General features: G+C 43.4%; 1 protein-coding gene across 1 annotated transcript in view; it reads left to right on the forward strand.

Annotated features, from left to right (window-relative positions):
• The window catches only part of SLC12A5 (solute carrier family 12 member 5), an 814,812-nt gene that overhangs the window by 777,573 nt on the left and 13,059 nt on the right, over positions 1-24,180 (forward strand). The window contains exons 21-25 of the mRNA XM_086932544.1: positions 9,136-9,243; positions 9,493-9,615; positions 12,894-13,081; positions 20,491-20,505; positions 22,724-22,857. Coding sequence (XP_086788670.1) covers positions 9,136-9,243; positions 9,493-9,615; positions 12,894-13,081; positions 20,491-20,505; positions 22,724-22,857 — 568 coding nt within the window. The remainder of the gene's footprint in view (positions 1-9,135; positions 9,244-9,492; positions 9,616-12,893; positions 13,082-20,490; positions 20,506-22,723; positions 22,858-24,180) is intronic.

Genomic DNA, 24,180 nt, shown 5'->3' on the forward strand with positions numbered 1-24,180 from the left:
ATGGTGGACTTAGCCATGTAATCCACCTCCCATTGGATTACATGGCTAAATCAGAAAATTAGCAGACATAAAAAAGCAGCGTTAACCCTGGTTAGCGTTGCTTTTTTTGTCTCTAACAGGGTTAGCGTGAAGCTTGATACATTTCTCCTATTATTTTGCTCTGGAACGCCCACTTTGCATCTCATTAGAGATGCAAAGGGAAGCGTAGTGAAAAAGGGTGCTAACATGCGATTTTGCATGTTAGCACCCTGTTGTTGGTAGGGTGATATTTTTATCTCCGCTTCTTTGGCTTTTAAAGCAAAAAAAGCGGAGATAAAACCCTTATAAATATGCCCCTAGGTTTGTAATTTTCAGAGAAGTAGAGCTCTTTGAAGAAGTGGGTCTTCCATTCCCATCAAAACTCCGGAAGGGTAGGAGATAGATTGGCTTTGATGGGAATGTGATTCTAGTTCCTGGAGGACAGATTCATCAATGTTTTGCAGAAACGCAAAGGCGCCACAAAACCTACGTGAAATTTATTATGCCACACTAGGCCACCTTACGTGACCCTGCATGGCTTAATAAATTTGGAGTAATGCAAGGCAGCGCAAATCGCTGCATTCCGTTACTCTGCCCCGAGAAGGCGTTCCATGGGTGGTTCGTGGGTGTTCTCATGCATGCACCCATTGATTTTGGCACATTCCCAGATTACCATTATTGGTAGAACTGGTATGAGGCATAATGAGGAGAAATGTCTTTATTTCTCCTCGTTTTTAACTCTTTCTATGTGTGCAGCATTCTGCACCTGAAAGAGCAAAATGCCTCTGAGGATTGTTTTTGTGCAGGATGGTGACCCATCCTGCACAAAAACAATCCTGCCTCCAATGCTGGCACTCTTGCCCCACGGGGCAAGGGTGCATGCATTGGTGCTAGGCAGCTAAAAGTGTGCCAGCGCATGGAAAGGACAGGAATGCGCCTTATAATGTTAAATACAGTGCATTTCTGCACTGTCACACAGTGCAGCAAGGTGGCTTGCTTCGTTGTGCTGCGTGAAAAATTGATAATTATGGTCCTGGATGTGTAGATGGAAAAGACAAGCACGCAAATGCATCAAAAGAAAAACCGGTCGCAAACGGGCAGATTCTCAGAATCTGCCCCTTTGCGACCGGTATTTTTGCATTTGGGATGCATCATCCAAATGCAAAAATCGCAATTTAACCCTTTCGATGCTGATGACGAGCTCAGCTCGTCATGATGCACGGTTGAGCTGTGCTGATGACGAGCTGAGCTCGTCATGAATAATGTAAAATATGAATGTCCAGCACAGGACGGGAAAACTGCTAGCAGCCAAGGTGTTAAGTAATCTCTATGGGCCCCAAGCATCAAACCAAATACCTGTCGCAAACGGGCAGATTCTCAGAATCTGCCCCTTTGCCACCAGTATTTTTGCATTTTCTCTAAATTGCGATTCCTTAAATTGTGATTGCATTTAAGGAACCCCAAATTGAGATTCCTTAAATGCAATGCATGAAAGTTAAAAAATGTGCGATTTCGCTAATAGGAGTAGCAAATTACCACGAGGTTGAACTTCATGGTAATTTGTAAAAACCTTTAAAAATGCACTTTTGTGCATTTTTCAAAATTTCATGTTGGGCACACACATGCCCTTGGCATGCGTGTGTGAAACATATGTGCAGAGATCAATTTCAGGGGTGCAACAGCGTGTCATTTTGACACCCTTGCACCCTTAAAATTGCATGAGCAATTTGCGAGTACCTACTGGTAATCGCAAATTGCTCATGTAATCTCCAATTCATTCCTATGGACCTGTAGGCCCATAGGAATGAATGGGACAACATTCCTTTATTGAGACTAGCAATTTGCGAGAATCAATTAAGGAATGTTTAGGAATCGCTATTTTTATAGCGATTCCTACATGCATAGGCTTTTGCAATTCCTAAATAGCGATTCCTAAGAAAACGCTATTAAGGAATCTCAAAAGCCTACGTTGATGCATGTGCCAATAAATTGCGATTGCATTTAAGGAATGGCAAATTGAGATTCCTTAAATGCAATGCATTAAAGTAAAAAAAAATGCGATTTCGTTAATAGGGGGCGCAAATTACCATGAAGTTAAACTTCATGGTAATGTGCAAAAACTTTGAAAAAATGCACTTTTGTGCAATTTTCAGTTTCATGTTGCACATGTGTGTGCACAACATGTGTGCACTGATCAATTTTAGGGGTGAAACAGGATGTCCTTTTGACACCCTTGAACCCTGAAATTGCATGCGCAATTGGCGAGGACCTATTGGTACTCGCAAATTGCGCATGCAATTACCCATTCATATGGGCATGTAGGCCCATAGGAATGAATGTGAAGCCATTCGAGTCGCAAATAAGGAATGTGTAGGAATCGCTATTTTTACAGCGATTCCTACATGCATAGGCTTTTGCGAGTCCTTAATTTCGATTCCTTAATTATCGCAATTAAGGACTCGCAAAATCCTACCTTGATGCATGTGCCTGAAGATTTCACACCAAAACTGCACTGCACCCTGCGGCGGCTCGAGCTACGTTCAAGGGTTCCATCCTGTCCTCAGGAGCGCGCACGTGCCATGCACATTCAGCTCGTGACGGTCTCACGTGGCTCGTGGGTGATCCGCTGCCCTTGGCTGTTTTGTACAGCGTCACAAGCTGGCATTAATATGCCCGACTACTGAGAGAGAAGCTGTTCAAAGAGCGTGAATCGTGTCTGCCTGGGGTCTGGTGGCTAATGAGGATATGGACGCGCTTTGGTGGTCTTATAAATCCAGTACTCAAACAGTGTTTCAGTGTGTCTACATCATGCTCTTTCTGCTGTGCGTTCGTCATTAAATTGCATGTCACTTTCAAGTTGGTAGCATGGCGCCAGGTGGCATGTAAGGGTGGGGGTCTCTGGAAGTCGGGAAATGGGGCTGCTCTTTGAACACAAGGCAGCTCGGGATCATTCACGAGTGAGGCGCATTTTGCTCCCCCACAGATGTGTGTTGGCGCAGTGTTGACAAACAGGCAGTTGGACAGTTTGAGCCCACTTTGAGGATGCGGCTTAATGGCTAGAGCTGCCGACTTTGAAGCTGGGGAGCCAGGTTCGGGTCTGGGAGGAGGCTCAAACATCCTGTGATTCTGTGAAATTTGCTTAATCTCCTCGGGCAGATTTACAAGCCCCCTGCGCTACCAGTACGTCACTAACTGTGAGTTACTGGGGGCCGATCTCACTACTCCATATTTACAAGGACAGGAAAAGCCACCCTGCGTGGCTTTTCCTGTCCTTGTAAATACGGCCTCTTTACACACAGCACTTTGCGTGGAAGGGGCATTCCATGGGTGTTGCAGTGGGCTTTCCTACGCAACACCCATGGAATGAGACACATTTCCAGATTTACAAGATATCGTAAATCTGGAAATGCGTGTGAATGCTACGCCTTTCCTGCACAAAAACAATCTCCCCACAACGCAGGCATCCTTGCACCATGCGGCGCATGGCAGCAGTCTGTGCGACAACGCAGGGGGAAGTACAGAGATGCAACATATCATTGGGAATATGAGGCATCCCTGTGCTTTGAGAGCGACTCAGTGCGGCTCATCCAAATGGCTTGCAGCACGCACTGTCACTTTCATTGTAAATCTGCCCCCCTTGTCTAAAAATTAACGTCTCCGTCTGTAACGCAACAGGTGTTGATGTAAAGCGCTCTTATACATTTGAGTCAAGCACACGCTGTATAGAAGTGAAATTTTAAAAAACGCGCTAGAATAGGAATGAATTAGCAAATAGCGCATGCTTTACTTTTGCGCAGTTTGAAACTGAAGTCTGTGCCAGATTTTCCCTGCTGTGAATCACGGACAGGCAGTAATCCTGTGTTCGACGCAAAACGGAATTAGCTCCCACAATGCGACTAACGGGCCCACCATGCTCACAGCTCTAGAGAGAAAAGCTAACATAGTCCATGCAGGAGCCATCGGATGTCGGATACAGTGTTCTGCATGTATATCACAAATACATTCCACTGAAATATAGAGCAGGTATGCCACAGGTAGGTTCCCTTACAAACTCAGGGTGGGCAATGTGGCAATTCGAGGTTTATGCCTGCAGAAACCTATTGGCTGATTCCGCCGGGACATACAGGTGGTGAAGTTTTGTGGCAAACTGTTTAACTTGTGTTTCATGCTGTGGTAAATTATCAGATAGATTAATTTATAAACTGTGATCAAATGCTGTAACAGACAAAACACTTACCTTGAAACCACTGCATGTGTTGACTAAACTCTTTATATTGATTTCGGTATATCCTATGTCAGGAAAGGAATTTTGAGATATTCATGTGATTTCCATTTACAGACAAATTTATCAAAAAATGGAACTGTTTACTTAGTCTCTGATTATAAAGAAAGTCTGACATGGATCAGACCTTCTACAACTACACTGGACACCCTTGTTGTGGAGTGAGAATAGTTTTGTAACAAAAAGTTGAATTGTGAGAATTGACCAAGCACAATCCTCTGGAATACGCAATTTGCGGTGCCTGACTCAGAATTTGCTCTCCGAACGGCTTGTACCAAAAGGGAGGGAGAGTTAATATCTTCTTTATGACAAGCAGAAGGTGGTTTGAGCATAGCAGCTTATGAAGGGCCGCAGGCCCAAACTGGCCATCTGCTGAGCAGATGGCATCTACAGAATAATGCCTTGAGTAGGCAAGCGGACTAGCCACAGGGCTGCCCTACAGATCCCAGAAACAGGAGCCGGCCATTGTTCATCTGAGCTGGGCATGAGCAGCCCCCGGAATCGAAGCGCCTTCAGTACTATAATAACCAGAGAAGCAAGATGCAATTGAGTTAGGGATAGAAGCCCTGAGGGACATCCTGCCAGGTGCAATTGCCCCTCAGTAGATGAAGAGCCTAGGAGTGCCGCTGGACTTCTCTTTGGTGTTAACGCAAATCTCAGAGACTGATCCGCATTACATAGTGCAACGTTAGCTCCAGAAGCATGAGTCCTATCAAATAAGACAAGGAGAGAGGTCTCATGGTTGATGTGGAAATCTGACATGATATGAAGATGGATAGATGGAGAAGCGATAGTCGTCTGTGATGGGTGTATGCTTCTGAGGCAGACAATCAATGATGCTTAAAGCTTCATTGGGTTCTGATGCTGACAACAATGTTATGTTTTATTGTAGATTCCTTTAAGAATATAGGACACATGAATTGAGTGCACTTCATAAAACTATCCTTAACAACTGTTCAGGATATTTCTCAGATTCTTGCTTCTCCCCTCTCTCTGGTCACCCACAGGTTGGAGCACCTTGTAGTTTATTTTGCAGTTGATCTGATACTTCACTTTTGCATCAAGTCCTCAACAAAAGAGCCCACAGCCTCAAGTCCCAATGAATTGTGGTCATTGTAGTGTTCATGTACTAATACAGTTTGTCACACTTTGCTGCCATAATTCATGGAATATACTGCCATAGTGACATTGTATATTCCATGCATCATTCCTAATGCATGTATGACACAGGTGAAGAAAAAGTAACTAACATCAGTAGGCCAGTTCTGAAGAAGAAAGACCCTACTACCGTTGGGTTCAAAGATAGTAGTCAACTCCAGGAGAGGGGCCCCTCCTGTAGTCACACATTCATCAAGGCTTGGGTCCCCTCTGCGACATTAGTTATGGCCATCGGTGTGCTCAAGGAGCAGACAAGGAGCACACCGGCAGCCAAGGTGTGCAGTGGCTATAGTATATTAAGAAATGTATCATTAGGCTTGGTAAATCAGAATTTTTCACAACTTAAGAATCCTTAATTAGCATCAATAAGGCACAGCTAAAAAAATTAAGAATCTGCTAGAGGAAGAATGGTTTGATAGGGAATGTGGAAAGTCCACTGTGATATACAACCAATTGCTGTTAACTGGTGGGGTCCTCCACTCTATTTAGAACATGTTCACAACCCAAAGTGCAGATTTGTGCTAATTAGATTCAGGCGTAAAACTAAAGTGCTTCCGGTTCACGCCCGCCGTAACCGCCTACTTTATGCAAATGGGGAGGTGGGAGTGCTCCCCCCTCCTCCTTTCTCCCGGGGACAGGCTCGACCGCCATAAGCGCGGCCCGCACTATTCTAGCGCTTAGCGTGTTCCATTCAGAGAGTGGCTGAAGGACACATGTGGTGCCAATGCAAAACAAGCGAGAGACTGTCAAGGCTGCCTGAAGTAGTGGTGTGATGCCTTTTTGTAAACTTCAGTGGATGCACCACAATATGTATTTGGGAGTCTTTGCAGATAGCCAATCAAAACATTGCACCTATGGACACTGAACGGAATCCCACTAAATTCTGCTCCCACCACCCCCCCCCTCCCTTCGTGCCCCCAGCCCCATAGTACATCTCGTTTTAATATTTAACAGCTCATTTATTGACGTGCCATTTCAGATATCCAATTTTATAGCTCGCAGTGCAGTTTGGTGCTTTTTACAGAAGGGAATTCAACAGAGAGAAACTAGCTCTATGGATTGTCTACTAGAAAGGGACGATTTTTGCTTTTTGTATTACCAGTGAGCACTGGACTGGGTTCTAACATACATGCATTTGAGTCACATTGAGGTGTGTAATTAAAGGGTACTTTTCAGCTTCAAACTAAGAATTTGTTGTTAATGTGGTGGTCCGTCGCATGCTTTTATTACAATACTGACTTTCTTTTTTAAATCAACATGTGTTCTCCTTGGTCTTTTATTGGTACTTGCATGCCACCAACATCACCACACAAGGTTATACTTTTGAAACTCAGACCATGCTACTGTTGTATGTGGTAAAAAGAGCCCTGTAGTTACTTGCAATGCAGATGGGTTGCGCAAGAAATTATTTAAACCTGCTTGATGATGTGTTGCACCAACCAGGAAGATCTGTTCGAAGCCTCTCTTAGGGCCTCATTTATGAGAAGTGACGCATCGTTGCGTGAAAGCAGCGATGCGTCACTTCTCAGTGCGTCCTCCTTGCGACATGATTGATGCCTCATATTTATAATACGATGCATCATGTTGCAAGGAGTTACAGATACGTCAGTATTTCTGACGTATCTGCATTGCGCAAAAGTGACACATTGCTGGAGTGTGTCACAAATGTGACGCAACTCCAGCAATGCGCCCTTTCACATGGGGCAAGCCCCATGTTAAAGGGCCTGCGTCAGTCTTACACCGGCTGTGAGGCAGGCGTAAGATATTGACGCATTTGCGTCCTAGAAGTGATGCAGTGAAATCTCATAGATTTCACTGCGTCACTTCTACGATCCTTTCTTGCGTCAATACGCCCCCCTTGCATACATTATGCCTGGTGCAGGTATAATGTGGCGCAAGGATTTACAAAGTGAAGCATCTACCTAGATGCGTCATTTTGTAAATATGGCGCAACAGGGTGCATTTTTTTACGCCACTGTTGCGTTACAAAAAGTGACTCACCAGCGGCGTAAAAGTGATGCACAGTCTCAAAATGCTTAGTAAGACGCAAAGTCTTTGAGCACAATAATATGTGCCCACCTAATGAAATCAGTAGACGTACCAAAGATGCAAAATAGAATGGGGGTGGGGAGGCTGGGATGTTGAAATTGATTATTGGTGCTGTTACCTTTGATTTAGATTTGGGGCATGAATTGGAAGGGATGTTAAGGGGGTTGTAAATGTTTAAATCAAACTTGTAGAGGAAAAAACAAATTGCTTGCTTTTGCAATTGTGCACCATCTACTTCACAGTGCATCTCTGATGCCTCGTTTTGTTATCGGCTAACTACCAAACCTTCATTTGCATGTTCAGATCAGAGGGAAGTACTTGACCAAACTGAACTCAAACTTGGTCTTCTCTTTCCCCTTATTGGCTTCAACCTAATTCGATGCGGGAATCAGGCAGTCTTTCCAATATGTTCATGTTACTGGAGAACTTTCTCGAGTTGTTATTCTTTGATAACCTCTCGAATTTTGTTTTAGACAATGTTTTGGAAATTGAACCAAAATCATTGCATATTTTTAAAATAAAAATTGTTTGATAACTCGTAAAAAAAAATAAAAAAAACTTTTAATTTTTCTTTTTAACCCCTTGCGTGCTGATGACGGCCCCCGTCCGTCATGCAGCACGGCGGCCATGTGCTGATGACGGCTGGGGGCCGTCATGAACCCGCCCACTCTTTAGAAGTGCCGCACAGGCGCAGAATCGCGGCCGCACGCAAGGGGTTAAAATGCATCCCGTTTTCCTTTAAGCGAAACGGGCTGCATTTTTAAAAATACCTGCTTTATTTAAAAAGCAGTCACAGACATGGTGGTCTGCTGACCCCAGCAGGCCGCCATCCCTGTGAGTGCTGGCCATTCCCAATGGGGTCGCAAATAGTGACCTACCTCATGAATATTAATGAGGCAGGTCGTTTGCGACCCCATTTTGAATCCGAAACAGTTTCCGAGATACTGTTGTAAATTCCATTTTGCGAGTCGCAAATTGCGAATCATTAAACAGCACAATTAGCGACTCATAAATCTGAAGGGTCGTCCATCTGGCCCAAAGTATTCTAGACTAAGAATTGCAGACTTAGCATTCAAATCCAGGATCAGTAGGAACAACAGGCAGTGTCACCTCTGAAACCACACTGGTACTCCCTGCAAAGAGCAGAATCTGATGGCAAAAAGCTGACACCCTGCTACCAGGCAGATAGCAAAGACAACAATCTAGTACTTCCTAATGTCTGCCTGTGCTATAGTGACTCAGACTGAATGGGCAGCAGATTTAGGCCTTGTGCTTGCTTGAAGCTAGACCAATGGACCCGCCAACTGCTGGCCGAACAAGAACCTTACTTGCTAATTTATGATCCATTGGTGGTTGACGGTATCATATGCCCCTTTCAGTATTTTTCTACAAGGAACTTTTTATTCATTTTTTTATTGTTCTTTTCAGCGTGTGTTAGAATGTGAACATTATATATGATCATTCACGTTTTCTTGGGTTCTTGTATATGTGTGTGGGTGTGTTCTAGCATGTTATTTGTTATTGTTGGACATTTATTTGGTCAGTCATACTCCCAGTATTTCTGGAGGTCTGCAGTCTGACCAGATTTAGTTGCTGAGTGAGTGAATCTTGCCTTTGTCTGCCCTCAGCATGAGAGTGATATCTCGGCGTACACCTATGAGAAGACACTGGTGATGGAGCAGAGATCTCAGATTCTCAAGCAGATGCACTTGACGAAAAATGAACGAGAGTGTGAGGTAAGGGATTTTTGGTATGCTCCAACGATAAGGTCTCCCAACAAGAATAACCCAGACTTCAGTTCACTTTGAGTTTTTGAAGGAGTTGAAGAATGGCCAGGGGATTTTCCAAATTGATGGTTGATATGCAGAAGACAGTTCTGAAGCTTCTCAAATCTGTAACCTTTAAACCAGCCTGTTTTTGGTGGCATGGCTTGTGCCCTGAGACATCTACACACTTCACACTAAACTTTGTATTCTCTCCTACAGATTCAGAGCATCACAGATGAGTCACGTGGCTCCATTAGACGTAAGAACCCAGCCAATCCCAGGCTGCACTTGAGTGTCCCAGAAGAGCATGTTGGGGACAGTGAAGAGAAGCCGGAGGAAGAGGTACTACATCTGAATGATGCTACCACTGCCCTTTGTTTCGCGGGGGCAGACCTCCTCACCTTCATTCATACTCGTATTGTACATCAGCCTCCTTCTCCTCATGCATTATTACTATTTTCTTCCATCACACATCATGCCTATTATTTCATGAATTAGTTCTAATCATTGGTTAACCAATTCCCTGATTGATGGTTCATTCAGCCAATGAAGCATTGCTTCATCTCCAACATAAACTCAACATTCGGTGGAGAACAAAACACAAACTCACTTACATTCCTACATCCAGGTGTTGCTGGCATTTTGAAATCCAAAAAAGAGTTTCCTAGAAAGCCCGAAATTAGGTTTGAGGGTTTAAAGAGCCAGTGAAGAGCAGCATGTTAAACATCACACCTCCATTCATGGAGACTTAGTCGTATTCCTTAACATTACCTTGAGTAGAGCACCACCAAACATTTCCAGCACCTACAATTACCAATCAACTTCTTTGTCTATTGCTTTGTTCTCAAATTTATAAAACTAAGACATGAATGGTCCATTTAACATTCATTTTCCTTATAATGGGAGTCATTAACCCTTTCCGTGCTGATGACGGAACTGCTCCGTCATCAGCCGCGGTGGCGCTGTGCTGATGATGGAGCGGTTCCGTCATGGCCCGCCCGAAGCGCCTGCGCGGCGGGTTCTATTAAGCGGGCGGGGCCATGACGGAACCGCTCCGTCATGAGCACAGCTCAACCGCGGCTGGTGACAGAGCGTTTCCGTCACCAGCATGGGCGCACCGCGCGCCCCCCGCCCCCTTAGCGCTGCGGCGGAATAGCCACCGCAGCGATGCCGTTAAGCCTGTACCTTCTAAGCTTGGAAGCAATTTAGGTATCAAATAAGGATTTGTCGAATCAGGAGAATCACTGTAAAATGACATTGCTCCTGCGGTTCCCCTGCCAAAGTATTACATAGAGGTGGGGGAAGCAGCATCTTGTTGGCAGCAACAAACACTCAACTGGTTTCACGTGCCTTGAGACCCTCATGGGTGAGTAGCTGCGCTTTACAAATCCCTGATTGATTTTTTGATTGATTGATTGTCTGATGTGTGCAAACCATTGACATTGTGGCCTTTCCACCCCTGGACTTCAGGCATATTTATAGAAGAACAAGCGTCCCTTAATTTCTACCCATGTGCATCGGCCCCATTAGTTGTTTTCCTGTAACAAATCCCCACTTTGGTGTAGGAGGGGTTTGATGGAGAACTCTGCTCTGCTGAGCAGAACCAAAACAACATGACATCCACTCTGCAAAGCTCACAGCCATGGCTGCATTCACCGCGTCATCAGTTGTAAGGAAAGCTTTAGAGATTTCCACCTGGCAGTCAGGCATTCCCACCTATGCAGGCGATCCTCCACTCATAAATAAATAAAACGAATTGCATTGTGCACACTGCAACGCCAAACCGGCGATGCAGCACGCAATGTAATTCGTTTTATTCATTTATTTAGTTACTGAACTCCGTTCGGCCTTAATTCAGAGTTTACTACCCCCACCCTGCCCCTCCCCTGCCCCGCCACCCTGCAGCACTCACACTGCATGCCTTCTTGGTAAAAAATAGGGGGCATATTTACAATTACTGGCGCATCCTGGCAAATTAGCAGGGATGCGCCAGTAATTGTGAGCCATGCCTCCGCCACCCATGATGCACCGCATTTACAATGCGGCGCACCATGGGGCAAAAACGGCACAGATGTGTCACGCATCTGTGCCGTAAAAGGTGTTGCATTGCTGGAGTTGCGTCGCATGCGTGATGCAGCTCCAGCAATGATCTGGGGGGCCCATTCTACTAATTCTTCGTCAAGCCTTACGCCTGCTTTAAGCAGGCGCAGGGTTATGACGTAGCATTGGCCTAAAAGTGACTGAGTGAAATCTTGTAGATTTCACTCAGCCACTTTTAGGAGGCATTCCTGCACCGGAACGTCCCCCCCCCCCCCCCCCCCCGCACCGGAGCACCTCCTTAAGGCGCAGGGCTTTACAACGTGACGCATCTCCCAGATGCGTCAAGTTGTGAATAGCCCGCACCATGGCGCTTCTTTTGTGCCGCCGCTGCGTCACAAAAGTGACGCAACGGCGGCGCAAAAGAGGCGCAAGGGGCTTGTAAATCTGCCCCTAGCTGTTTAGCTACTTTCTCTCCCAGCCCTTGCCCAGGAATGATGAGCAGTGCCGGGATAAAGGTCCCTTCTCTGCACCTCTCTGGGAGCAGTCTCCGACCCAGGCCAGTTGTCGCTGCAAACTGGTGTGTCCTCTGGCTTGATTGTTCTGTTGAAAATCCTCTCCAATTGATGGTCATTTACCTGGGTTTTTATAGTGTCTGAGCTCCAATTTTACCTTATACTATACGTTTGGAGACACTAAACCCACGACAAGATAAAACAAGTCTGTTGATAAATGTGTCGACTCGATTTAAATACAGATATTTTAGTCCTAATGACTAAAACAATTTAGACATGGCAGCCTTCACGGTAAGCGTCTTTATTGTCATGGCAGCGACCATGATATAAACAACAAAGATATTTCAGCCTAGATAGGAGGCAGACAAGATGCTAACAGTTCGGCGGTGTCTAAAGCATCACACTTTCTAACAGAGACAAATAAAAGAATATGCAGGCAAGCACATGACAAGTGACTCCTGTCATACATTACCGTCTATAAATTGATCCTTCTGATGCATATTTAATTATTTATGTATTCATACTTTCTTTCTCCCTTCCAAATGTATTTTCCCATCCTAAGCCTTTACAGTTGCTTTTACTTGCCATGTCTTTTTCACTCTTTTCTACTTATATATTCTTCCATTTCTATCTTATATATTGTTTTCCCTCCATGCCAAAACACAATTGATGCCTTTTTAGAACCTACACCCACTCTTTTCCCTTCAAAATATTCAATTTCTCTGCTCTTTTTGTTCCACCCATACTTACTTCTACTATCTCTGTATCTTCACCACCTCTTCTAACTTTTTCTCCCAGCATTTTTGATTTCTTGTTGTCTCCAGATTCATTGTTCATTGTACCGCCTTCATCCTATGGATCCTCACATCTCTGTTTGCCCCGTTGTACCTACTTTATTTCTCAACCTGGACTCCACTACTTCTTTTTCTCTTGAGGTTCCTCTCGTTCTTTCTCGTTTCTGACATTTCTGCCTTGCTGCACCTCTCCTTCTTTTCTCTCTGTCCTTGGGTTTTTCTCTGCCTTACGCTCTTTTGCTCTTGTTCTTGCTCTCTCCTCTCCTCCCTTCAGGTCCAGTTAATACACAATAAAAATGCAACTACTTTCTCAGGTGGCTTACTGTCTCCCACCGACGACGTGGACTCCGCGCCAGAAAAAGTCCATCTCACATGGACAAGGGAGAAATTCCTGGCCGACAAAAACAAGGGCAAAGGTCCAGTGACGCCTGAGGGGATCAAAGACTTCTTCAACATGAAACCGTAAGTAAAGTACAGGGAGGGCAGCTTCGCCTGCCACCACCTCCACTCAGTACCAGCCACACTGGCAGTGGGGTGAAGAAGCTGGCATTGGTTACACTCTGTCTCCAGAAGTAGGAGGTCTGCCTCCTCCTAGTTCACCAAAGAGCTCATTGATTTAGTAAAAAGAGAGGTAAGACTTAGGGCTTTAGCGCTGGTGGCACCCAGTGCGACAATCATTTTTTTGCGCGTCCAACAACCCATGACCACCTCCTTGGATTCTCTCACTACCACCGGGCAAAAGTGCCCCTCATCTCTCCAATCCTAAGTTATTGCTAAACAAGGCGCCCCCCCAGACAAGGGCCCGCCTTAGGAATGTGCAAGCTGTGCACCTGCACAGGGCCACCAAACCCCTGGGGCCGCCATGCCAATATATATCCTTAATATAATAATCCTCTGAGGATGGATACATATTTGCGTTGTGGCCCCTGGCAGGGATTTGGCGGCCTACGGCTCTGTTCCACTTCCAAACACCTTCCTGAGCTCCGGGAGGAGGGGGGCTCCGCCCCGCCCGGACCCCTCTTCCGGGGCCCCTACCTACGCTCCCTGCCCATGAGCCTAGAGCCGCCCCTGCCCAGAGTTCAGGGCCCCCTCCACAGGTCAGCGCTCAATGCTGCCACACCAGTTGCACCACCCTAAAGCTGGTCCTGGTTAAGACTTGCCCGGCCCGAGAAGTTTGGGAAGCTTGCACTCTTTCTGCGGTCTTACTTGTACCTACTCTCCAAGGGAGGGAAGCGTGCACAGTTGAAGCCCTTTGTGGTCTTACTGTGTATATGAAGGAGGTCTGCACTGCTGCTTCTGAACTCAGAAAAAAAGCTATGGAGAAGGACCACTTTCAACTTATTGGCAAAGCTGTGACAGAAAGATTATACTGTTAGAATGTGCTGGGCGTAGACATATTTTTTTATATATAGTTTAAAAAGTTAGAAGAACAATGCAAATCATGTTAGTGGGGATTATCTTCATTGGCAAGTTCTGTGTGTGGGAAACACTAGTGCTGTTGCTTACAGTGTTGTACCTATTCTAGGTGCAAAGGAAGCTTCTCCTCATCATCTCTCTACTTCACTTGTTCAGACAAGCTTGATCTTCTGCTACCTGGGCTGTCCTTTTTCAATGTGCGAGAAACACTAGCAAAGCCATGGCCATTAAGGAACATTTCCGGTGCACGAGAGACATATAGCCTGCCTATAAACGTGATATTTCTATATGTGACGGAAACTTGTGCTACTCAAGTCTTTACTGTGTTTAAGCAAGGGAATCTTGCCTTCATAATCTCTGTGCTGTACTTTTTATGGGTCTGAGCAGTAGCAGCCAGTATCTGGGCAAAGTGGTGGTGCGGGTTAGGGGTGAACTGGGGACAGTCAACAAAGTGAAAATAAAAAATAGCGTACCTGCATCCACGCTCCGATCTGGTTCTGTGCACTGCAGGCACAGGCTCCCAGAATCCCCGGCAGCCAATCCTGACGCTCACGAAAGCAGCACAGGATTGGTCTGAGCACCATGGATTTGCTCTCCCAGGTAGACTGGGAGACTGTGCCTGATCTTGCCAACCCAGCAACGCAGCTAGGGTTGGAGAGAGATTCAGTGCGCATGACGGTTTGGCCGCCCTGAGCCGGCCAGTCAAACCGTCATGCGCACTGATTACAGTGCAAAACACTCCTCCACCAGCCTGTCATATCTGGCCCCGCCCCCAAGACTCAGCTCCGGCAGCCAAAATAAAACAATAATTAACCTCTTCAGCGCGACACGAATTTTCGCGCTGTGCTGAAGATTCGAAAAACGGGTGTGGTCATGACGGAACGGTTCCGTCATCAGCACAGCCCAACCGACGCTGATGACGGAACCGTTCCGTCATAAGCATCGAAGGGGTTAACAAGCGTTTATTATCGTTTTATTTTTATTTCTTTTTTGGCTGCTGGCGGGGGAGTAGGGCGCTGCTCCTTCACCATAGCGGAGGAGCCACCGCTGAGTCTGATGCATGCTAGCAGTGCTGCTGTCATTACTGTGTTACTTCTGTGGCTGTAAGGACAGCCTACATTGATTTCTATGCTGTTTCTTTTGTGTGTGGGTGTGTGTGTATGAGGGGCGGGAAGGTTTGTGCTACTATTGTCACATGTTCCATTTTAGTGAGAGACACAAGTTCAAGTCATATCCTTGTACTTTGGATAAGTGTGAGGAAAGCATGCATTGCTCCTGCCAGTGCTCCATTAATTATGTGTTTGGAAGACCTTGTACTGCTGCTGCCAGCCACGTACTAGTTATGTGCCAGGTACATTGCCATTGAGACTACTTGCACAGATCAGCGTGTGAATGAAGCTTGCTCTGCTGCTGCCTGTCCAGTCCCCTCTTCCTGCATGTGAAGGAAGCTGCATTACAGTTACCTGTGAAACTCACAGGCATAATATATGACTGTTTGTTTTATCATTTACTATGACCTAGTGTGTGTGTATAGGTGCACATGTGTGTGTGTGTGTGTGTGTGTGTATGTGTGCATGTGTGTCTCTCTCTGAGGTGTACTGTAAACTCTCTCTCCCTCTCTGAAGGGTCCTACTTTCCTCATTAAACCATTTTCAGACATGGGCAATTTATGCATTTAGTTCATGAGTTTGAAAATCTAGTGAGAGAAGAAGAACAACAGACAGTAGAAAGATGAACATCGGATGTTAGAAGGTTCTAAGTGTGTTGAAAAGCAACACAAAATTATTAAAGGAGAACCAGGAGAGAACACATTATATGGAATTCACTGTAGACATCTGTATCTGGGAATTGGGAAAGTGGGTTGAGGACAGCTTAAGAAGAACAAACAAAGAGGTAAATTTCCAACATTTTGAGCTGGGTTAGCATCACAAAATATTTTTTACCAATTTTTTTTACAGCGCCAAACTTGTTTTGCGTTAGAAAGTACCCTACAAGTAACGAAAAGCAGCACTTAGCATTGCTTTGCATGAATTAACACCGAGGGGGTGTTACATGGGTGGTAAATGGGTGTTTCCATGCAAACACCCATGCCTTTTGACGTAAAACCCTAACTACAAACAAATGTAGACAGGGTTTAACACCAAAAGTAAGCACCATCTGAAAGGAGGCATTAAGAGGAGAAATATTTTAATTTCTCCTTTATTTACCTACTTTGCATGCGTGCTGCACTGTTAAGGTGTGTGCCTGGTGCACGGCAACTGAAAATCAGCACCAACGCTAGGGAAAGGGGAGGATAGAGCCATATCTCTGTAAATGTAGTGCTTTCCTGCTCCCTCCCTGTCATGCAATGCATCACAGCCTCTTCGGGGGCTGCACTGCGTTGTGTGCTTTTTTTTAGAATCTGACCCAAAGCCATTTAAGAAAAATTAAAGAAAATGAGAACAACTCAAGTGGTGGTCAAGTTAAGGAGAAGGTGGGAATGGAGCAGTAAGACTGGTGGCCAATCAGACTCATGATCTATGTCAGTTCAAGAGTAGCTGCACCAGCAGGAAAGAGAAAACATAAGCCAAATACAGAGATGACTATAAGCTGAACAAGTTTAGTGGAAGAAATATCAGGAAAGAGATCAATCTTACAAAAGTCAATGATTCAGAAACAACAGTTGTTACTAAGGGTGCCTTTCTATGATCTGAAAACCCAAACAAACAGTCCTAGAAGAGAACAAGTTCTTCCACTGTGTCAGAAAGTGAGAAACAGGATGAATGTGAGAAGAGAAAATCAGATGGTAAGACATAAAATAAATCAGGTTTTTAAAAGAGCCTTGCGTCACATAGGGCCATATGTATCAATAACCTGATTTGCGATTCTCAAATAGCGATTTTTAAGAAATCGCTATTTGAGAATCGCAAATAGTTTTGTATGTACAAAATCACATTTTTTTTGCGATTTCTTAAAATTTCTGTGGGCCAGGTGGCCCATAGGAATGAATGGAAAGTTATTATCAATTTGCGATTCGCAATTTGCTAATCGCAAATTGAGAATAATTTCAAGGTTGCAAGGGTGTCCAAAGGACACCCTGTTGCACCCCTGAAATATGCATGGGTGCACATGTGGCGCACATACATGCCCTAAGGGCATGTATGTGCGTCACATGGCACTTTGAAAAATGCAAAAATTTGCATTTTTCAAGGAATTTGCAATTTACCACCAACTAGAAGTTGGTGGTAATTTGCGATTCCTTAAGGACATTTTGCAAAAAAATTTTGCTTCATACATTGCATTTAAGATATCACAAAATTTGCGATTCCTTAAATGCAACTGCAAAAAAAAGAATCGCAACTTTTGCGATTCCCCGAAATTCTGCTAATTTCAGCCTTTGCGAATTCAAATTTGCTTGATAATTATGGCCCATAGTTACATTTCATGCATACGTCAAAGGCAATGAGAATGAAAAAAACGATTTCAAGAGAAAAAGTAACCGAAGGAAATGAAGAAATGAAAGGAGAAATCCTTCAACCTACAGATGGGATTGCAGGCGAAGAGAGATGATAGAGGCAGGGGGAGGATGGAATATTTTCAGTAAATGGAACTCGCCAATGAAGACACCATATGATTCCTGTAGCATAGACGCAGGATACTGAGGAGGAGGTGGAAGGATTAGCGATTGTTTAGATCCCAGGAAAGAAGCGAGAGACAGAACGGTGTGTGGTCAACAGTAAGGAAAGCCACCGCTTGATCCAGATGAATAAAGGCTGATAGAAGCTCAGGTTGACAAGTAGGAAAAAGGGAATTGACATCCAAGACAGACTTTCACTTTAATAAGCAGAACAAAAAAGCTGATTGTTTTGGGAGAAGGGGAGCATGAGCGCCAAGAGAAGATGACATCAGGGAGTGCACCGTTCATTACAAGAGTTCGAGAGGAAAGGAAGGAAGTAGAGAATCTGTCACTGTTTTGAGGTGAAAATTGCATCAAACTCATTAGGGAGTACACAGGAAGATTAAATAGGAACAGGAAACGTGGCAAATGTTACAGAGAATTAAACAAACGGCCATGGTGATAGGGCTGAATGAAATCAATGGTGAAAAAGGGTGGGAAAGAGCAACAGAAGGAGAGAAAGAGTTACTAAACTCACTCAGAAAAAGCTATGGAAAAGGACCACTTTCAATTTAGTAGCAAAACTGTGACAGGAAAGATTATACTGCTAGATTATTAGAAAGGCTTGGTATAGATTTTTCTTTTCATTTAAAAAAATTAAGAAAAACAATGCAAATCATGTTCTTTGGAATTACCTTCATTTGCAAGTTTGAACATCTGTGAAAGGTCTCTGCATTGCACATTCTGAAAGTGATTACTAGTCCACTGTTTGAAAATATTAACACATGTTATTAAATAACATTCAGAAAGAGGTGCGATTAATAAGTGTTATATCACCATAAACTAAAATCAATCCCTAAAGCCACAGTTGATTCAGTCTCAAATGCACCTTTACTTTTTATGTAAGAATTTATAGTCATACCCTTTGTTTTTTCCCAAATCATTTATTAGTAAGAATACACTCATGGGGAATTTTGGGGTACCAATGAGTCATGACTGGTGAGAACTGAGTCGCTTTGCTGGTATGTTTTGCTGGAAATTGCCATAGTATTAGAGGTGGTGGGTGGTGTTCTACATGCTTTGCATTATGTGGCTGCATGTCTGATTATCCGTTAGAAAAATATCATCCTACAGATATATCATAGCTAGAATATCAACTACCATAATATCAAGAGGGTAAGTATCTGTAGGTATGTGTAGGTTAGTCAATCTTATCTCCAGTTATCAGTGCGTTGAAGAAATAGATAGCATCAAGGTACATGTAGAAGGAGTTAAGTATAGTAAATGTACTCCTACGTGCCATCACAATATGGATGTCTGTTGATATTCTGTTAACAATAGTTTTGCAAACCCATATTTACAAACTCGATATTCCAGCAGAATACCCTCTCTGCCTAACACAGCTTCTTACTCTTAACTCACAACCATCAATTTATCTAAAGTTCCTGTTCAGGGCCATCTCCACTCAGTCTGAAGGTTTAGTAAATTACCTTAGCATATGTTTTTAATTGTTAGTAAATTACCTTAGCATATGTTTTTAATTGTTAGTAAATTACCTTAGCATATGTTTTTAATTGTGTGGCAGGACAGATCATCAGTGAGGTTGTAGTTATGGACACTTGAGCGTCATCCTGCAGATCAACGAAGCCTGACACCCTCGGTCTTGAGGGGTTTACTCAGTACGGCAGATGGTTTCTCTAAAGGCCATGGAGATAAAATGGATTACCTGAGGTGATTTGTCACCAGAACGAATACTGATTTAATGGATATTCTGAGATTAATCAATGTGTGATAGGCCAATGATTGATACCTGTCTACTTGAGAGATTATTGTTTATACTGCATGAGGCAACATTCCTGTTGATTGGGCTATAGCTGAGGATGTCAGCAGGATGAGTGACTAATGCAGGAAAAATTCCATCAGGTAAAGGCAGAATTCAACAAAAGTTTGTTCAGCGTGGGAGTTGTCTTCTGTGTGTTGGGCAGAGAGAGAGAGAGAGCAAGAGAGAGCGAGAGAGAGAGAGATAGAGAGAGAGAGAGAGATCACCTTATTAGGAATCTAAAAAATATCCAAGAAATATTTTAACCATGAGGAGGGTCCGAGAGGAGTGCTCTGGCAGATGTTGTCACCACAGCCCATTGGGAATTCCACCCCACAGCGCAGAAGAGGTATCTTGCTTCCTTCTATCGAGCCAGGGCCAAACTGGTGGTCCCTTGCCTGGGCAGAAAGGTTCTGATTGTTGCTAGACATCTGATATTTCATGGGAGGATTTAAACACCTTTGGACAAGAACAGGTGATGCAAGGAATCCAAAAAAACAGTACTTGATTTCCTTCTGCTGCACCAAGTGTTTATTCAAGGTTACCTTATGTATCCTTCCATTGACTGTATATCAGGTTCTGAAATACTACTCATGTCGCCTCAGTGGTTATGTGCTAACAGGAGATAAAGGCAATTACACTATTGGAATGTTGAGAGCTCCAATAAAGACAATCAAGTGTTTTAGGGCCAATAGACCTTCTTCTCCAAATGTGTAATGTTTGTCTTTCTTTCTTTTTCTACCTGTTTCATTTTAACATAATTTGACATCTTTATTGACAGCCCACTATCGCGTGAACCTGTGAAGAAAGTATAAGCACTAAATATTTTCACAAATGGCACTTTGTAAATTGTTCATGGCCTAAGCGAAGTGATGCCGTTCTAGACAACGCTGGTCCTTGTCATCTTTTCACCCGTTTCCTTCCACTATAAAAGGCGTGATGCAATGTCAAAAAGTGTGTCTCACGGCCATCGCATGTGGCTCTGTTTAGTATGACCATTGAAACCTGTCTTCTGTTTTTCCTCTCTTACGCCACGTGAAGGGAGTGGGAGAACTTGTAAGTGTTTATGGTTCTTCAATCCTGGTTGCACGTGTGGGGGATGCATGTGTGTGGGGATCGAATCCTACTGGATTGAGTCTAGGTTTGGGAATGGTTCTCAAGGTACACATTCTGTCAAGAGCTAAGGAGAGGCAGTCTACACTATGCATTGTAGCGGAAAGACTAAGTAGAAACATAGAAGTCAAGTCGCAGGGAATTACATTTTTTTCTTTCTCTGACATTTACTACATCTTGGCTGGTCTAAAATCCTTACTCCTGCACTAGCCAACTTGGGGACACTTGTTGAATTAAGGGGAAGGTGAAGTAAAAGTCTTCCTGGGCATGCGGGTAACACAGGCCCCTGCGGCACAGGGCGCCCTCATTTAGTCTAAATCCAATGGATAGTTGCAAGTATGTGGGAGTTTCGGAGACTCCTCACCCCCTTCTGCGGGAATACCCACCATTTTATGTAATGCCAATGTTCCTAATGTTAAGGTGTGGAAAAGTAAGATTGCCAATGTAGGGATGACATTGAGAAATATGTCGAAGTAATAGTTTGAAAGTAAAAGAGGCAAGGCTATAAAGGATGTGTCCATTATGCTTCACAATGCAACACAGCGCACAACAAATTACCGCCTCTCGCATGGCATGTTTTGCTTGAACCCAAATCTAACCCAGACAAAGGTAAAGGTATTAATCATTGGAAATCCTTAACAATGACAAGTATTGTTAAATTTTCTGAATCATAGCAGATCCTCTTAGTCAATATCAATGCTCAACAATGACCCCGACACAAAGTACTATTCAAAATCAGAACAGATCTTCTTAGTCAGTGTCAATGCTTAACAATGACGCCGACATGAAGTACAATTCAAAATCAGAGCTGATATTCTTAGTATCAATGCCTAACAATGACACCAACATAAAGTACACTTCAAAATCAGAACAGACCTTCTTAGTCAGTGTCAATGCTTAAAAATGACCCTGACATAAAGTACAATTCAAAATCAGAGCAGATGTTCTTAGTCAGTGTCAAGACTTAACAATGACTCTGACATAAAGTACAATTCAAAATCAGAGCAGATGTTCTTAGTCAATGTCAATACTTAACAATGACTCTGACTTAAAGTACAATTTAAAATCAGAACATGTCTTCTTAATCAGTGTCAATGCTTAACAATGACTCAGTCATAAAGTATAATCAAAATCAGAAGAGGTCTTCTTAATCAGTGGCAATGCTTAACAATGACTCCGACATAAAGTACAATTCAAAATCAGAAGAGGTCTTTTTAATCAGTGTCAATGCTTAACAATGACTCCAACATAAAGTACAATCAAAATCAGAACAGGTCTTCTTAATCAGTGGCAATGCTTAACAATGACTCCGACATAAAGTACAATTCAAAATCTGAGCAGATTTTCTTAATCAGTGTCAATACTTAACAATAACTCCGACATAAAGTACAATTCAAAATCAGAAGAGGTCTTCTTAATCAGTGTCAATGCTTAACAATGTCGCCGACATAAAGTACAATTCAAAATCAGAACAGACCTTCTTAATCAGTGTCAATGCTTAACAATAACTCCGACATAAAGTACAATTCAAAATCAGAACAGATCTTCTTAATTAGTGTCAATGCTTAACAATGACCCCAACATAAAGTGCAATTCAAAATCAGAGCAGATGTTCTGAGTCAGTGTCAATACTTAACAATGACTCCAACATAAAGTACAATTCAAAATCAGAGCGGATTTTCTTAACCACTTCCATGCTAATGACAAGGTCAACTCGTCATGGGTTTTACCTGCCCTGTGCTTATGACGAGTTGACCTTGTCATGAACAATGGAAAATCTGGTACTGCAGCACCCAGCGGGAAAACCCCTTAGCAGCCAAGGTGTTAATCAGTGTCAATACTTAACAATGACTCCGACATAAAGTACAATTCAAAATCAGAGCAGATCTTCTTAATCAGTGTCAATGCTTAACAATGACTCCGACATAAAGTACAATTGTAAATCAGAACAGATCTTCATAATCAGTGTCAATGCTTAACAATGACCCCAACATGAAGTACAATTCAAAATCAGAGCAGATGTTCTTGGTAAGTGCCAATGCTTAACAATGATCCGAGAAATAATGTAGAATTCAGAATCATGGCAGGTCTTACACACGGTGAGTTAGCTCTCCCTCTTACTAGTGGTTACTTGACAATATTGTCTTCTCTTAATCCATAGGAACCAGACAAACGTGCGGCGGATGCACACAGCAGTGAAGCTCAACGAAGCAATTGTGAAGAAGTCGCAAGAAGCTAAACTGGTTCTGTTAAATATGCCTGGGCCGCCCAGGAACAGAAAAGGAGATGAGAACTGTATCCTTTCTGAAATCAATACCTTTGCGAGTAATCGAGGCAGTGAGATGAGTTTACACAGAATGTACAGCAGCATGTAATGGGCCTGTGCATAAGAAGGAATGCAAGCACTTGAAGAAACATTACTCACTAATGTACTAGCATTACACCACTTTGATACTCAGGCTGCCTATGTATTACATCTCTGTGATGAAGAAGAGGTAAGGTGTGCACCAACAATCAAGAGAAAGCAAATGTTCTCACCAGTGGTACTCTGTATTGGCAAAGCAAACCGTGTACACCAGCTGAGAACAAGTATTGTACAGGAAAGATGCAAACCCCACTCGAAAATTTCACAACAATGCTATAAGATTGGTAAATGGAGAGTCAACGTTCTAACGAGGCATAACAGGGCTTAGTAAAGGACACTGCAATAAATCGCAGTGAATCAGCAAAGCCACATCCACACCCAAAACAAGCACATGTAGCAGAGACCTGGTAATTTGACAAAAGCCTTAGAAATGGATTGACACCCTTGGACCAAGAAAATACATGCCCAGACCTACATCATTGGACACAAGATTATTTAAAAGTTGGAATAAGGTGTACATAGTAAAAAAACAGAACAATGGCCTGCACCTGTTCTCTCCTTCCGTCGTTCCTCTCTTGCCCTCTTATTTCCTTTTACGTTCAATCATGCCATATGAATTTAGGCCTTTGGTATAGTGGCTTGCTTTTGAGAGGCAAGGCCATTATACAAATAATGTTCAACTTGACTGTACAGGTTAAATACCAGAAAGCATAGAAGAATATAGCAATTGTCACACAGTTTTTCCGAAAGTCCAGGAACCCTCACCGCCCTAATGGTGGTATGCTTTATCATTGGGTTCCCTCCTCGTTCGGAGCAGATATCTCACTTACATGACTTTATATATTTATGAGTCCATAGAAGAGGGAAAAAGAGTTTTTCCAAGATTAGGTGGGATCCGTTCAGTGATTAAAAAAACCTGAGGTTACACCATTATTTTGGTTGGCCAGGCAAGATTAAAAGCACAAAAACGACAATTGTGGAAAATTTGTGGATCCCTACGTTTGTTTGGTCAACATGTTTCAGCCACTACTAGGTGCCCAAAATAAGTCTGTGGCCTTTCTCAGGACCCTGGGATCCCTAAACGCTGACCCAACTTTCTCCAGTGTGAGAAATATAGGTATATCGTCCTAAGGTCGTAACAAAAAAAAAATGCAATGTTTTTTTAAAATAGTGCATCATAAGGTATATGGTAAATATATCCCCTTATTATCAAACTAATGTCAAGCAATAGTGTAGATTTGGCCTCTTAGGTC

This window comes from Lissotriton vulgaris, chromosome 7, assembly GCF_964263255.1.
Source record: "Lissotriton vulgaris chromosome 7, aLisVul1.2, whole genome shotgun sequence".
In the NCBI taxonomy this organism is placed as follows: Eukaryota; Metazoa; Chordata; class Amphibia; order Caudata; family Salamandridae; genus Lissotriton; species Lissotriton vulgaris.